A 17,916-nucleotide genomic window follows, 5' to 3' on the forward strand; every position below is an offset into this window, starting at 1 on the left:
CCAAAGTATTGACAAAAGGAAAATCCATGTAGGATCGCATTATTTCTTATTCCTTTCTTTCTTACCCAATTTTTGAATCTAAATTACTAAAATGGGTCGCACAATTTGAATCACTTCATAATATAGACCACCCCGACATTAGAGCCTCTGTGAATTTTTCTTCCAAATTTTTCTGTAGATCTTTTTCATATAAATTTTGCAACAAAATTGTCAAAAAATTCCACATGAAATAAATTTTATGTCAATTTTAGACGGGCACAAATTAACCGCCGCTAAGGCTCCACGATTGAGTGCTCTATAAAAGACTAATTAACGAAATCAAGTGCTTGTCTAAGAATGTGATTATATAAATTTTCCCTCAAATAGATTAGTACATATGTATCTGGTGGTGGCTATATGTACAAAAGTTGCAATTCTGAACGAGTTCTGCTTTTATTTTTCTTTTTTTGAAAACACTGATTTTTTTCTAATTATAAAATAATTATTATAATAGTCTATATAAAATTTCACTAGACTGCTTATTTATTATTTGGACCCGTGAACTAAGGTCTCCGTGGCCCACAGTACTTATGTAATTGGGCCTTTTCAAACATGACATAAACTAATTCCCTTTTCGAGTGGCCTACTTCATTATTGACAAAAAAATAAACGTGGCCGTCTTCTTTTACCATGGAAGTCAGTTCTACGAAGTATATACCCACTGTTCCACATGTCAATCCCAGTTTGTTCTTATAGCTAGGGACAGTAAGGATATTTGCAAAATTTAATTGGGGTAAGAAACCGAGAATAATGAATATATGAGTAACAAGCAACTTCATTGTTAGTCACTACCAAGAAAGTGTTGGGCAATTTTCAGTAAGGACCTTACCTCTTTGCAACGATATATACTATGTGTCTATGTCAATGGGAAAAAAAAAGCCAATGTATGGATAGTCCTTAATGGTTGCCATACGTACCACTATTAATATTTAGTATGGTCACACAAGTGCACATATAATTAATTATAGATTGGGTGTAATTTATGTATTTTAGTATATTTAAGTTGATTCATTGCAATGAATGGACTGTAAATGCGAACTCATGTTATGCACCAGTTAATTCAGTAATTAATTGAACTCTTTATGGTTTTGATTCTAAAAATTAAGAAATTCATGCATACCAGCTATTATCATCCAATTAGTCTATGTAATGTAATAGATAGGGGTGGCAAAATGGATTTGGCCCGCTGGGTCAGCCCATTTGGCCCACCTTTTTTGGCGGGCTGGGTTGGGATTTTAAACCCAAATTTAAAAGTGGGTCAGCCCAGCCCAACCTGCATTTTGGCGGGTTAATGACGGGTTGGGCTGGGTCAGCCCACCAACACATTTTTCACTTTTTATTTTAGAAATTTTTTAAAATTTTTATTCTTTAAGTAGATTATTGTAAGGCATATATATTACGACATCCTACCTAAACTAAAAAAAAAAAATTTAAAATCTAGTCAATTATGACTTTCACCTATATAAGCAGTGACTCTTGTTTGTAGGCTATGTTTTATTTAAAACCTTCATGATTGCTCAACATTATCGTTTATAATTGTTGGTTGACTATTATTGGCTGGAGTAAACTCTTGTTGATGATTGTAAAACACATCTAGTGATGTTAAGTAATATTAAGTGAGTGTGTCAAAGAAAAAATGACATTTACCAATGATTTGGTGAAGGTTATTGACACTTACACTTGATAGTTGCTACTGAGGTTACCGTTACAACTTCTAATAACAACGTATAATAAAAAAAAGAATAATGATTCATGAACCACTGAATAGTAAAACACCCCTAAACACCCCTTTTTCCTACGGATTTGGCCAAATAATACACTGAACTAACTACCTAAATACACATGACTAACCATAAAGCACATAACCATGTAAAGTTGAAATTCCTAAGTCATGTGTATTTAGGTGGTTAGTTCAGTGTATTATTTGGCCAAATCCCTAATTTAGGAATTTCAACTTTACACGGTTATGTGCTTTATGGTTAGTCATGTGTATTTAAGTGGTTAGTTCAGTGTATTATTTGGCCAAATCCCTAATTTAGGAATTTCAACTTTACACGGTTATGTGCTTTATGGTTAGTCATGTGTATTTAGGTGGTTAGTTCAGTGTATTATTTGGCCAAATCCGTAGGAAAAAGGGGTGTTTAGGGGTGTTTTACTATTCAGTGGTTCATGAATCATTATTCTAAAAAAAAATTAGTATTGCTATTGGTTTTCTAGTTGAACTCATAACCTTTAAATATAAAGAACAACACTACAAAAAAAAGACATTTTGCGGCGCTTCTGGAAGCATTTTGCGGAACCGCCGCAAAATGTATAATGAGGCGTTTCCTTGAGCGCCGCAGTTACGAGCGTCGGGGGCAGTTCTGCAGCGCTTATATCCAAGCGTTGGAATAACCGCCGCAGAATATAGCGACGGTTAAAAGCGTCGCAGAGTCTGTAATTCATTCCGCCTCTATTTTGCGGCGGTTGCGGTTTATAACCGCCGCAAAGCTCTACAATGATTTTTAAGTTATTTTCTATTTAATTATATTGAACTGCGGAAAATAGTTTATAATCTTTATAAACAGTAGCAAAGAAATCAATCAATAGCCACTTTGGCAATAGGCAAGTGTGTTCTTCAATTTGTGCAAGAGAGGCAAAACAAAAATATATGAGTAAGCAATTGTTTTACACGGAAAAAACTACAACCTGTTGCAATTAAGATTACTGAAAATCAAGTTTATGAATCATTTTGGCACCATTTCAGGAAGATCTTAACATAGTATTTTGTAATTAAAAATATACCATACAAGATGATGGAGGCTTGAGTTCTCCTACAGCTTCCCATAACACCACTGCACCTGTTAACATTTGGCAATATTCATTGACTTAAGTTCAGATATACAAAAACTCAAGTTTCAAAGCACAAAAGATATGAAATTACAAGCCATAATGCTAGTTATGTTATATCCCAATTAAGATAAACCATAGTAAACATTACTTCAATCGCTTTCTTTTTCAGCTTTCAGTGCATTGAAAGATGGTGATTTAGCTCAATCCAGAATCCACATATATCATTGAACAAAGTGGAAGAGCGATTAAATCCATTATATTCTTTTATGAATGCTAACAATGTTCCTAGTCAAGTTCCTACCGTAATTTGACAAACCATTTTGAAAGTATGAGGTTTCCAAAGGTACTGGCCAAACTGAAACCACCGACAAACCATCGTTCGCAAGTGAACCCAACAATAATTCGTCTTTTAGTTTTGTTTGTGAAATTCATGGAACCAGAAGTATGGCTGAGGACAAACTCTAAACTGAACCAAATTGGACCATCACACCCCTAGAACTTGCAAGCATAGCAGAGATACAAAATTGACACATTCATACATGATATATCAATTAATCAATAGAATGACTGACCTCATAAAGTTGCTCTATGATAGCAAATGCAATCGCTGGCTGCATAGCAGAAGTATTAGACACACACAAGCTGAAACAAGAAACAAAAGTGCAACAAGTTAGCAGATAACAGTTTCCATCTCATGAGGTAACACCAGTATGTCAACCTTACCCATAGGAATTGGTCCTTCCCCAGCATATGATTTACATGAAGTTCAAGCTGCCAAAAGAAAACAACACAAATTTCAGTCTCATGTCGGATAGGATGAAGGTTAATACATATCAGAATTACCAATACAGAATAGTAAGAGAGGGAAAAGAAAAAGTCTGGTATGGAAGTTCGGATCAGTGATTAAGTATGAATTTTCCACCCTTTTTAAATCTATAACTAACTAAAGCTAGAGGGTTTTCAGCACTGTTCATCAAAAGAAATCTGCAAGGGCCGGGTCAAGGGTCGGGTCTTGGAGCGGTTTTTCCGTGCCCTATGCAGAGATCCGAGACGTACCTCCAAGGTAGGCAGCATCTTCCCTGCAGATTGCTGCAATCTTCCCCTCTTCCCCATTTGCCCCCCTCCTCCACGGATTTCGTATCTCCCCCTCTCCTCAATTATTTTGTTGATAAATGAAATTGTTGGATCTGTTTCTTTACATATTGTCGGCGGGGAAGGTTGTCGGTTGAGAGACCTTCTTCTTTCCACGGCCACAACGCCGTAGCTCCGACTCCGCTCCGCCGTCCGAAGACTGTTCCTGATCTTCTGTCATACTGGAACCACGCCGGAGGGTCTGCCGAGACAGCCACCGAAGCTGCTCCTGAAGGTGACGGTTCTTGGAAGCCTCGGGCCTGTGCAGGTTCTCATGAGGCCGGAATCTACCGTCGGCGAGCTGGTGGTGGCGCGGCAGTACGTGAAGGAAGCTTGCCGTCCAACGATGCCTCTGATTTCGACCTTCATTACTCGCAGTTTAGCCTAGAAAGTGAGGTTCCTGTTTCCCTTCACAATCTCTTGATCTTCATATGAAATCATGAATATAAATTCTGATGATCGTGAAATTGATCTGGTTGTTTTGTTTATCTATGAAGGTTTGCATAGGGAGGAGAAACTGGTAGAACTTGGGTCTAGGAACTTTTTCATGATGCTAAGATGCAGCTTTTGTTTATTTTTTTAGGTGCAAGATGCTAAGTTTGTGTTTGAGGCAAAGACTATTCTGAAAATGGAGCTTCTGGTTCTGTCCACACTCAAATGGAAGATGTATCCTGTGACTCCACTTTCATTTCTGGATCACATTATCAAAAGGCTTGGATTGAAAACCCACCTTCACTGGGAGTTTCTCAGGCGTTGTGAGCATCTTCTTCTGTCTGTGCTTTTAGGTAAAAACTTCAACTTTTTGAGATTTATAGCATTCTTAAATATTAAAACTTTAACTTTTTCGATCTGTTCAAAGAATCAACAAAGACAAGGTCTTGATTTTGTTACCATTTGCTATGTGTGTTTTTGTTGAGCCTAGATTCAAGATTTGTTGGTGTTCTTCCTTCTGTGTTGGCCACTGCAACAATGCTGCATGTTATAGACCAGATTGAGAAGAGTGATGAGGTGGAATACAAAAAGCAGCTTCTGGGTGTTCTCAAAATTAACAAGGTTAGTAGTAATGTTTGGATGTTCATGTGTTTGTTTAAGGAATATTTGTTTATTTAATACACATGAGTAGCACATTATTTGATTTAGTTAAGCATCTTAGATTAAATGTACATGAGTAGCATATCATTTGATTTAGCTAAGCAACTTAGATTAAATGCACATCATTAGCATATCATTTGATCTTAGTTAAGCATCTTAGATTAAACAATCACAAATTAAATGCAGATGATTATTAGCACATGATTTGATTTGATCTTAATTAGTTAGGCCTCTGCATTTTGACAGGGGAAAGTAGATGAATGCTATGATGCCATGCTTGAGCTTACTAATGCCAATGATTATGATGATAACAAGAAGGTTAATAAGCGCAAGTATGAGGAAATAATCCCTGGTAGCCCAAGTGGCGTCATTGATGCTGCTTTTAACTTTGATGGTTCTAACGATTCGTGGACAGTGGGGTCATCATTGTTTTCATGTGCCCAAGGAAAAACATGCCGCTACCACCACCCCTGCCGCTGAAGGTGGTGGCGTGACGACGGCGTTTGCGTCAAATTGCTTTGAGGAAGGGGCGCTTTGATGGAGCGGCGGAATGAGAGGGAAAGCTCGCAAGGTAGGTTCTTTTCAGCCGTTTTTCTTCAATGTTCTGTAGCTGATTCTCTGTTCTTTCACAGGTTACAATTAGTTCTCACAATGTTTCATTCTAATTAAGATTGTGCACACAACATGTTCGATAGTTTGCTTTGCTGAAATTCAATTTGTCAACTGTGTTTTTTGTTTCCTTTCAGGGATCAGGAGATGAGGAGATGTCAAAGTTGCTTCATTCTCAGAAAAAGAAAATGAGACAAAAACAAAGAAAGACAGAAGTAAGAGCTAAGACTATATTGTACTAATTTCTATAGCTTCGTTTGAACTTGGTGCATGAAGGGTACTCATTCAGCCTATTGTTTTATTTTGTTTCACAAATTCAGTTGTATACTAAATATGTTTCAATTTATCATATAGCAGTATTGATTTCATTAAAGGTCTGATTTGTTTTCCTGTTTATGCCAACATATTGGTCTTTTTTGTTTTATTTTTCAAATCTTGCATTAACATAATATTTTATCTGATTTGTTTTCAGATCTTCTTTTTCTTCATGTTCAGTCTCTTGAACAATAATTTATTACATTTACAAAGTTGCTCATTGAATTTTCATGCATCTTTATTTTTCCTTTTTACAAGAATCACTTATGCCAGTCAATCTTTTGGACCTGCAGATCTGATTCTTGCTTTGTCCTGGAAATGTGTCCGAGAGGTTCTTTTCATGAATCAACTTTGGCTTCCAGTGACGTGGAATTTCATAGTCCAACATTAAAAAATATCATGGAAACTGACAATGAAGTATTTCAAGAATCAAAACAGTGGGAGCAAGAAAGTAGATATATCTCACAAAAACAAATGGAGTCTCTTGCTGGTGTTATGGATGAGGAGGTGATTGACATCATAACAATGGAGGATGTTATGGAGGAACTATTACAGGTTATCATTGTGTTTTATGCTATATCTACAATTTTCTTAATTAAAAAAGTAAATGTTGATAATCTGATAATACTTTATTCTCACTCTTGACTATGGGATATGGGATCAGATATTCTTCTTTCTTTTGTTCACAATGCACTTTGTTCCGTTTAGGAAGAAAAAGTAAAAAAGAAAGTGGGTTAAGATGACTTCTATTGAAAATTTGTTCTCATGGTAGTCATAAATGTTCACATACTGCCTACTGCCACAAAGCTTTTAAAGGAGTTCATAAAAAGACTGTCACATGAGACAAATTGTCTATATTTCAGGTGGGTTTTGATAAACACAAGAATGGTATTTTCTATTTTGAGCCAAGCTTCGGTGTTTTTTAAATTATGTGTGGTATTGACTTTCTGATCTTTGGTTTTCAAGTTCTTGATTGCCTTTTTAAATGAGATGTATTTAATTTAATCTATTTGCAACATAATAAGAATGAGAATAAATTTCTTTGTGGCTTACACTTGTGATTCACGACATAAGATTCGAGAAGGAAAGGGTGCAATGTGACTACACTAGCTCATGGTCCATTCTTTTCCTTCCAAATCCCAATTAATAAACAAGTTATTTTTTTCTTTTCCATTTGGTAATGGTTTCAATGGACTGAATGGAGGTTGTTACTGATACTGTTAAATTAACTTGGTGGGATAATCCATATGTACCACACACTCATATAGGACTCTTAAAGTGAAAATATCATCACTTTATTTCATATGGTGTTGGGATACTACTTCTGATGTCTCTTTGTCAATCATATGGTGTCACACATGGATGTACTTGCGCATCAAAAACACATTCATTGATATGCTTTTGATGGGTCTTCCTTTTTCTCCTTTCCTCCTTATTGCACCAAGGCTAATTTGTTGAATTGGCAAACATATTGAAGATTGTCGCATTCCTTCTCTGCATTTTGGACCCATAAAAAAATGTTCTTTCTTATTTTATTATTTTCTTGCAGAGCCAAGCTGATTCAAACCGAGTGATTTGAACATTGTGAGCAAATGTGCTGGCTCCTTTTATAATTATTGTATTTCTTTTGGTTATTGTATTTCTATTTCAAATGATAGAAGGCTTGATTCTATGAACTTGGGGTTGCAGCCAAGCTAGGTCTCTCCCTATAGAGAATAGATGTTTTTGAACTATGATAACTCCAATTTAATTTATTAAATGAAATCAATTTAATTCTATGAACTTGGGGTTGCACACCGCCCTACCTTGATTAACATGGTGTTGCCAACCGGCTATGTTACTGAGTGGTTTTTGAATTGAGACGAAACGAGCTTCCCTAAATGCATGATAGGCATCGAGTGGTATGAGTATTGCAGGGTAAACAGGTTCAATTTCACCGATCAGTTGAGATTTTTCAAGCTGAAACCGCCTGATACTTTTCAGTTGTAGTTGTTCGAAACCCTTGAGTGTGTGGCGGTTTAATAGTTTCAATTGAAGTATGTAATAACTTTGGTTCTATGTTTCTTAGCGTATTGTATGTGTTGATGGTTCCTGTTTGTGTACTTAATTTTGACATTGTGAAAAAATAATTAATATGAATATATCAGTATTTGGGATTTGATAAATGGTAATAAAATAATGAATAATTGTTGGATTAAATTGATCGCAATTGTTTCAACGAAATTAATGACTTAGTGCCCGTGCATCGCACGGATATAATCACTAGTGTTTTCTATTTAAAATATGTAGATCAATGTGGATTGTGAGGTACTAATATGCTCTGCCGGATGCTAACTAACTAGAAGAAGTAAATCAATGACTGTATGAAGGTAGATCAATAAGTAAGTATGCTAATTTGTAGTTATGTTGCAGGAAGGAGGACGCGGGTGAAACCATCATACATACTTGCAATTTAAATAGAAATTAAGGATAAACTGGTGAAATTTAATGGAATTTGCTTTCCTGCCACTAATTCTTACTGTGAAGAAGATGGGAAATCATTTCCCTCAATGTCTTTATAAACAAACTCTCTTAAACTTCATTAGATATCTTTGAGTTCAGACTTGAGGAAAAAGAGTGATGAACAAAAAATGTGCTCTAGTCAAACCGCAACTTTTGTTGGGACTGTTATGAGACTCAGAACAAAACAACATAGAGCTAAACATGGTATCCTACTTCTGTTGATACAATACAATTCTAACATGGCCCGTTTCAGGAGCAGGAGAAAAGGTTACCCGATTTAAGAAAGCAAAAGCGCTGCAGCAATGCATTGAAGCAAAAAAGTTATTAGACTTTTTCCTATAAACATAAAATTCAGAAAAAAGAAAAAGGCCTTTGGTATCTCATAGTTAGCAAGTTCTAAATTCTAAATAAATTTGAGGTCATTCAGAAAGTAACACAATGGATAAGTAAAATTCACCAAAAGTAAAATTTACTAATAGTTAGCATGCCAATAAACTATCATATATGTAAATGACACCAATCCAACCTCGTTGACCCCATCTCAATAGTTAGCATTGTTCTTATCTAAATGATAAACCCTACTAGTCAGATCTGAACACAATAGAATGATAACAACAAAGGCATTCCTCATCAAATTCAAACCCAATAGAACCTCAATTTGTATATCAACAATACATGTCAGAAACCACATGAAACAAGTTAAGGAACCTAACCCTTTCTTGCAATACGATCTTCCTCCGTCTCTAGAGAGTACCAAATCGTCCAATAGAATCAATCAGTCATAACCTGCAACAAGTAAGTCACAGTAAGTCGTAAGCGTGAATCGCACCATAGCATTGAAATCGAAAAAATGAGACAAAAAGGGGAAAATGGTTGTATGCATGAATGTAGACAGAAAGAGGTTTGAATTGCATCATAGCAGGCGCAGCGATGAACGGGAGAGAGAGAAGCCATCAGAGTGAAGATATACAAGGTTGAATCATGAATCGAAACAATGTAAATCAAAACGAACCTGAACCAAAGTAGAATCGGAAAAAACCGAAGTATAATCGCAAGATGAGAGTCTTCAATCCATGGCTTGAATCCATCACTCAGTGAGAATCTTCAATCCATGGCTTCAATCCATCATCCACAACGAAGATGAGTTAGGGTTCAGAAGATGAGTTTTGAAATCGCGAAAAAGAAGATGAGTTTCAGAGCAAGAGAAGATGTGTGAACTGTGAACGTGAATGAGACGCGAAGCAAGAGAAATAGGGTTCACTTGACCCCTTTTGATTTTAAAAAAAAATTAATTAACTTGCGGCGCCTTCCCCAACCGCCCCTGATTAAACCCCCGCAAAATACTTAAAAACCGCCAGAAATTGAAAAGACACCGCTGCTATTTGACTCAAACTGCGGCGCTTGGCTAAAACACCTCCAGGACTGCTGCAATGTTACACTTTGCGGCGGTTTTTCTGGAACCGCCGCAGAATGTGCACCTCTAAATGTTGTTTTTCTTGTAGTGCAAGTATAATTTTAATTTTTTCATGTACCAACATATGAAAAGTGAAAGATTTCTTAAAATTTCTCATTGCACATCTTTTTTTTTTTTATTTTACTACATTTTCTAAGTGGGCTAGTCCGTCAACCCGTCGTCCCGCCAAAATATGGGTTGGGTTGAGACTTTGAACCCAAATACCAAAAGTGGGCCAGCCCAACCGACCCGCCAACCCATATTGCCATCCCTAGTAACAGACATCGTGCAAGGCACTCATTTTGAATAGAAAAGCACTAACAATTTTTATTATAAAACCCTAGCTAACATAAGGAATCCCATACATGAGATATAAATTAAATTCTAATGAAGTTTCAGGTTGAAATAAATGACAAAAAGTAATGAAAATACAGTTTTCATAGGAGAAAAAAAATCACGACTTCATTTCGACTGTTAAACAAAAAGTTGAAAATAGTTGGTTCCAAGTGTAGAGTTTTTTAGCTCCGATCCTCATAGTCAGCATCAACCTTCACTCTGGTTTGAGCCTTATAATTCACCCTTTGATGGTATCTACAACAAACCATCAATTGAACATATAAGAAACATAACCATATAAGACTGCACATAATATATTACAATTTATTTCTTAAGCAAATGAAAATTATAGCCTATTAAACTTAATAAGGGATTCCCCCAGAAGGTATAACCACAGCGGAATACAATGTATAAGCATAATAATTGAAGTCAAATTCAATTTTTATGAAAATAACGACGGAAAAAAAGAGAGGAAATTGAGTACTTGGAATTGAAAACTTGTTATTGTAGCTCTCAATAAAGTATCTCCAACTATTATCTTCAATTCCTTCACAAAATCATCACGGGAAATCTGTTTTGTCTGAAATAGAACGACTGATATATTAGAGACATTTCATCAATGAATACATACAATAAATAATTAGAGATGTTGTACATACCTTGTATAGTTCATAATGTGCATTGATAAGAATCATATCACTGGGAGGAATCTTGTCACTAAGAGCAGCAATAAGCACAGAAAAAGGCAGCCAAGGAGATTTCGGAATTTTCATGGCGCTAGCAACCCGATTAGAAACTATTCTCTGAGGAATCTCACAATAAAAAAATCTTCATTAGAGCTGAGAAAATATAGGTTTTAAAACTAAAAGATAAGTATAAAAATCACAAAGTCCGTACAAATCGTACATGAGCACATGAATCTGTTTATCAAGAAATCAACCTCAATAAAACACTAGAGGAAACAAAATGAGATAATGAAACAATGATGAGTTAAAGATATACATTCCTTAAGGGGCGTTTGGTAGAAAGGTGAGAAATACATTCCCGAGAATAATATTTCTGGGAATCTGATTGGTGAGAATATCATTCCTTGGTAAGAATTAAATTGTGTTTGGTTATGATTTAAGATTCCCGGGAATATTTTTAAATTTTATTTAATTTAAAAATTCAAAATGATAAAAAAAATCATGGAATTTGTGAGTAGTGGGAAGTTACATTCACTTTCCCATGGGAATGCAAGATCCCAACTCATTTCATGGGAATCAAATGACGGAAGTTATGAAAGTTATGTCATTCCCGAGAATGTTTTATGCCCGAGCATCCAATTTTCAACCTTATAACAAACACGGAAATGTGATTTCCTACCTCCACATTCCCGGGAATGTATTTTCCAACCTTGTACCAAACGCCCCCTAAGGGTTAGAATAATCATATCCCTTAATACTAGCATCATATCTGATGGTTCTACCCATAAATTTTCAACAAAGTAAAGGCATATCAAAATCACCACTTTTGATATTTTTAGAATCACAATGTCATCTTTCTCATCAAGAAAAATTAAAATGGGAGAAAAAATATTTAAAATACAAGATGAGAGGGTGAAAGCATTATTAGATGAAAACAACATTTAAAAAATTGGTATTAACATTTCCTTTCACATTCTTTTGTAGTCATAACAAAACTTATTCAGGAAAAATAAGTTTCAATCTAGCTCTAATATAATATAACCTCAAGCAACCTTTGACGAAAACTAGCCTCCATTCTTGACATATCAAGAAAATATCAACCATCCATGAAATGAACAAATTTGTGTGCTTCTATAGCACATAAGACTCGATACATCCTATTCACAATTTAATTTACAATTATTTTCATTTAATTATTTTTGAAAAATGGGTAATTTACACATCATTATATTTAAAGTCATCGATTGAAAAAAGGGATAATTTGCTCCATGAGGATTGAAAAATTCCTCATGAAAGGGTAACCACATAGCATAATAATCAAAGTAGTACAAATAGTGCACCAATCTAAAAAATCAGCATAAACAACAAAATTCAAGTGTAAGGAAAAATGCCACTAAATTGACAAAAATACACACACACATGAACAATTTCATGCATATCGGCACTGCAATTAGTGTTCAAACTGCACATCACTGCATAGAAACAACTACGCTCTTTCTAATCAAATTTAATACTATATAAAATGTTTTTAAGTACATTTTATAGTTAAAAGACAAAGTCAAAGAAGTACCCAACCTGAGCCAAAGACACCCATTCAGAAAAAAAAAAAAAAAAAAAACTCCCAAAAAAATACACACTTAGCATCAAACATAGCTTTCAATTATCTTTCCTCTTGTGAAATCAGCTCCCAAGAAATGAAAAAAAGAAGGAAAAATGGGTTCGAACACAAATAGCAGCCAAACTGATATTGATCATCAAGGTGAACTCAAATAATAAAAAAAGACATTTTTTTTGTAAAACATGAGAAAATTATACCTGAGCCTCAATACACATGGAAAATAAACCTAGAATAGCCTCACACCACTAGTTGTATCTCTTTTACAAAGTGTTTTGAAATTAAACTGTGCATCGAATCATAGAGTAGAGAACCTATTAATACAAAAAAAATCACAAAGGGGGATGTCGATGAACCAGTGGGATGTTGTATCACAATACCTAAATACATTTTAAATGTTAGTAATAAGCCAATGACATAAATAAGCCATTATTATTTTTAATTTTTAATGTAAAAAAAATCTAAATAAGTTTATCAATAAAAAATGGTTATTATTAATGAAAAATGATTATTATATTGACTATTGCAACAAATACCTAAATAAGTTTTTTAATGTTCCTCATATATAAGTCAATGTTACTCATAAAAGAAAAATTAAATTGACAACTAATAAAATACCTCAGTAAATTATTTATTTTTATTAAAAGCGATTATTATAATTAATTAGTTTAACAAATTAAATTATATTAAATACCTACATACATTTCTGATTTTAAAAATACGTCAATGATACTAATAAGATAATATTATTTTATTGAATTAATTATCATAACCAAAATACCAAAATATATTTTTTACTAACGATATAAAGTGATCATAATAATTGGTTATTACAACAAAACACATAAATTCATTTTCAATGTTACAAATAAGTCAACATTATAGATAAGAAAATATTATTTTTAATTTATTATTATAAAAAAGTACCTCTATAAATTGATTAGTATAGATTTTTCATTATTAATAAAAAATATTATTATAACAGAATATTGAAACAAAATGCATAAAGACATTTTTAATTGACTATTGTAATAAAATACTTAAATAAAAGACATTCTTGAGCATGTTGTTCTCATGAAGAATTGATTTCAATAAAATATCCTTTCTGCTATAAAAAAAAATAAAATACTTAAATAATTTTTTATTTTTATTCCATTATAATTATAAAAAATATTTTATTAAAAAAACCTTGTTAGTACATTTGTTATATTACTCATAACTTAATATCATTGCTAAAACATTACTATTTTTCATTGATTATCATAACAAAATCCTTAATGAATTAATTAATATTAATTATTGTAACAAAATACCTACATATATTTTTTTATTTTTGAGATAAATCAACATTACTTTTTTTGTGCTGCGGAAACGTAAGTCAACGTTACTCGTATGGTACTATTATTTTTTAGTTGATTATATAAAAAATATGGCTTAATTGCACTTTTGGTCCCCCACGAATAACAAATGTGCATTTTTTGTCCTAAACGTTTGAAAATAGCAGAATTAGTCCCACACGTTTGTCTCCGTTAGCGTTTTTGGTCCCTCCGTTAAAATTTTAACAGAAGTTACTTATTGCACCCCCATTTTACTATTCTCACCCCTCACTGGTACCAGAAATGCACATTTATCATTCGTGGGGACCAAAAGTGCAATTAAGTTTAAAAAATAAAAAAATCAAGAAACCCATCAACCACTTCTTCTTATTCTTCTCCCAATTCCTATCTCTCCTTATGCTATGTTATCTGTCCATACCCAGGTGTAGGTTCATCATTAACTTCCAATGAGAACCTGTAAGAAAAAATAAGTATAAGTTTGAAAACTAACACTCGTATCTCACATGTTTGTGCATGATGAGTACTTGCAGGCCCTGGCAATAAAGACTTGCAACCATGTGTGTGACTGGATAAAAGATGTGGAAAATGAAATATTTTTGCTAGGAGCTAGCCCCTTTTCATGGTGATTCCCATGTAAATACTGTAAACATGTACAATAATTTTAATTTAATACAATGATGCCAACAAGAAGTGGAAGCCATTGTGGATCATTAAAAGGACATATTTCTCTAATCATTTAAGAACTTGATGGAGAAGAAGAAGTGGTTGGTGGATTTCTTGGTTTTTTTATTTTTTAGGCTTAATTGCATTTTTGGTCCCCACGAATGATAAATGTGCATTTATAGTCCCAGTGAGGGGTGAGAATAGTAAAATGGGGTGCAATAAGTAACTTCTGTTAGAATTTTAACGGAGGGGACCAAAAACGCTAACGGAGACAAACGTGTGGGACTGATTCTGCTATTTTCAAACGTTTAGGACAAAAAATGCACATTTATCATTCGTGGGGGACCAAAAATGAAATTAAGCCAAAAAATATCTAATTAAATTGATGATTAAAATTCATTATTAGTATCAACTAAAATGGAATTATTATAATCAACCTCCAAAATTAAATAAATAATTTTCTTTCAAAAAAAACTTAAATATATTATTATAAACAAAATACCTAACTACATATCAAATATTACTATTGAGTCCATGTTACTTATCAGTTACTATTATTTTTTAACTGATTGTTTGTAACAAAATACTCAAATACAATTTTTATTATATTATTGTTATGTTTTCCAAAATGTATATATATTATTGTCAAGTAAATGTAATTGACTACTCATTATTAGTTTTTAATTGATCATTAAGATAAAGTATGCAAATAAATTGTTTACTATAAATTTTTTATTATTAATATAAAGTGATTATCATAATTAATTATTATTAAAATTAATTAAATATACCTCTAATATTACTTACAAGTCAATGTTATTGACCAGACATTATAATTTTTTAACTCATAATTGAATAAAAATACCTAAATAAATTGATTATTTTTAAATAAAAATAGACAATGATAATTAATTTTTGTTAAAAAATACTTAAGTTATTGTAATGCATAAGATATTATTATTTTTCAATTAACTAATAAAAAAAATATTTAACTAAATTAACTTTTATAAATCTATTATCATTATTAAAAAATTATTTTTATAATTTATTATTTTAAATTGATTATTATTAATGAAAATTTATTATTATATTTTATTATTGAAATAAAATAAATAAATTCATTTTTAATGTTTTTTTTAAAATTTAATGTTACTCATGAGTCATTGTTTTTTTTCAAAAATAAAAATTTATTTCACATTACTATTTTTTAATTTAGTATTGTAATAAAATACCTAAGTACATTTATTGGTATGAAGTGAAGTGATTAATATAAATTTTAATTAAACAAAATACATTAATACATTTTTAATGGTAGTGTTAATGATAATACCTTATTATTTTTTAATTAACGGGTTCTTTTACAAAACAAAAATTCATTTATTGAAGTTAAAAAGGTACAACAAAGCAGCTACCATAGAACCTAACAACCCCACCAACAACAAAGAGAAAAAAACCCCAACCCTCGAGAATTAACAAAGTTATGAACCATAAAGGTTTGGGTGATTTTCTTTTAACTGATCTCAAACTTTAATCATCACCTCCTCCTCTCCCTTATACTTAAGTCCTATATCGTTCCCCAAAATCCAAGTTTGTTGAGCTAGAGGCCTCTCTCCTAGTTCCCCATTCGTAGACCCAAGAGTCAATAAAGTTGGCTGAATCTTTTTGTTGCAACTTCCATTCAGACGACTCCTCCCTTGTTTGGATTGAGGACCGACACAAACCGGACTACCAGTATCATCGTTAACATCCTCAACAGTATCACCATGATGAGTAGACCCTGCATCAGGATCGTGTGAAGCTCATTCACCGCCATCCCGGAAGGAACCATCGCACATCGAATTCTAACTTTTGTGGTCGCTTGAGCACCGCCGCTAGGCTGATCCGCCCTCCACCAAACATTCGAAGAATCTCCACCCTCCTTGGCCCCATGGGTGGAAGGAAAACTAGAAGCAACTGGAGCCATCCCATCCCCCTCAGCCATAGTATTACAAAATACCTAAATAAATTTACTATTATAACTTGAGTAGTATTAATGAGAAGTCATTCAGTATAATTGATTATTGTAATAGAATACCTAAAACAATTTTTATGTTGTCGATAAGTCATTGTAAAGACACTTATTTTTAAATTAATTATTCCACCAAAATACCTAAGTTAATTAATTATTATAAACTAGTTATGATTAATTAGAATTATTTGATTATTGTACTAAAATATTTGAATACAATTTTAATGCAACAAATAAGATGATAATGTTACTCACAATAAAAATATTATTTTTAACTAATTATTTTAATAAATAAATTAATTAATTCTTATATTTATTTATTTTATTTTATTGACAGCAAAAGAAGGAGATTTTATAGATAAAAACTTCAAGAACAAAACCTCGAGAAACGGGAAATCCAACCAACAAACCACCCTAGCTTCTAAACCTAAAGTATGAGTCTCATTAAAACCTTACTAGGAAAAACTCATTTGGAATAAAAACCTAGTGAAGGAAAAAAAACAAGTACATCATACTCTAGAGAGCCAAAGAAAACATCCCTCCCACTATCAGTACAACCATTACAAACCAAGAACTAAATTAAAAAACCAAAAAGACAGCATTACAATTTATTGGCTTAAAAGCATTTCTTGCCCCTGATGTATCATGTTTGTACAAAAGTCATCCCCCATCTATTTTTGTCCATGTTTGTACCCTTAATGATACTAAAAAGTGTAGCGAGTACCCCTCCGTCAGTTTGACATTAGAAACTAACAGAGGGGCTGACGTGACTTTTCTTTTTAATTTTTCTTATTGCCACGTGGATTATAAATTAAAAAAAAGATGGCACGTGATAATCACGTGGTTGAGTGCATCTGTGCATGTTTTGCTACTTAAAAGTCCTGAGTTCGAATGCTTCCCACCCCTTTTTCCCATTTTTTTAATTTTGATAATGATGTTGCATGCTACGTGACCTGCCTCGTCGCTAAAGTAGTGTCACGTCAGCCCCTCTGTTAGTTTTCTAACGTCAAACTGACGACAGAGGGGTACTCGCTACACTTTTCAGTATCATTGAGGGTATAAACATGGATAAAAATAGATGGGGGACGACATTTGCACAAACTTGATACATCAGGGGCATGAAATGCTTTTAAACCTAATTTATTCATACGCACCTTTTAGCTTGTGCAAGGAACGTGCAGTCCATAGGAAAAAACTTTTCTAAAATACAAGAATTTGAAAGAAAAAATATAGAATAAATAAATAAATTTTCTTATATATTTATAGTGAAGTACTATTTTTAAAATCAATAACTTTTT

General features: G+C 33.1%; 1 protein-coding gene and 1 long non-coding RNA gene across 2 annotated transcripts; one reads left to right on the forward strand and one right to left on the reverse strand.

Annotated features, from left to right (window-relative positions):
* Positions 1–2,661: 2,661 nt before the first annotated feature.
* LOC130748968 (uncharacterized) lies at positions 2,662–3,933 on the reverse strand. Its single transcript, XR_009022809.1, has 3 exons — positions 3,595–3,933; positions 3,444–3,513; positions 2,662–2,879 (listed from the first exon to the last, which is right to left on the reverse strand). It is a non-coding gene; the product is annotated as an uncharacterized LOC130748968 (long non-coding RNA).
* Positions 3,934–4,441: 508 nt separating this feature from the next.
* LOC130743860 (cyclin-D3-1-like) lies at positions 4,442–7,800 on the forward strand. The gene is made up of 6 exons (XM_057596081.1): positions 4,442–4,522; positions 4,586–4,787; positions 4,925–5,055; positions 5,341–5,665; positions 5,841–5,918; positions 6,312–7,800. Exons 1-4 carry the CDS (start codon positions 4,442–4,444, stop codon positions 5,572–5,574), a joined length of 648 nt encoding a protein of 215 aa, XP_057452064.1. The 3' UTR covers positions 5,575–5,665; positions 5,841–5,918; positions 6,312–7,800.
* The last annotated feature ends 10,116 nt before the right edge of the window (positions 7,801–17,916 follow it).

This window comes from Lotus japonicus, chromosome 3 (genome assembly GCF_012489685.1).
Source record: "Lotus japonicus ecotype B-129 chromosome 3, LjGifu_v1.2".
Classification (NCBI taxonomy): domain Eukaryota; kingdom Viridiplantae; phylum Streptophyta; class Magnoliopsida; order Fabales; family Fabaceae; genus Lotus; species Lotus japonicus.

What these genes read in the sequence shown, in the direction of transcription:
- LOC130743860 (XM_057596081.1), top strand. Translation starts at nt 4,442, where the DNA reads ATGAATATAAATTCTGATGATCGTGAAATTGATCTGGTTGTTTTGTTT. An exon ending in TGCATAGGGAGGAGAAACTG is followed by an intron (nt 4,523 to 4,585) that starts GTAGAACTTGGG and finishes TTATTTTTTTAG; the next exon opens with GTGCAAGATGCTAAGTTTGT. An exon ending in GTGTTCTCAAAATTAACAAG is followed by an intron (nt 5,056 to 5,340) that starts GTTAGTAGTAAT and finishes GCATTTTGACAG; the next exon opens with GGGAAAGTAGATGAATGCTA.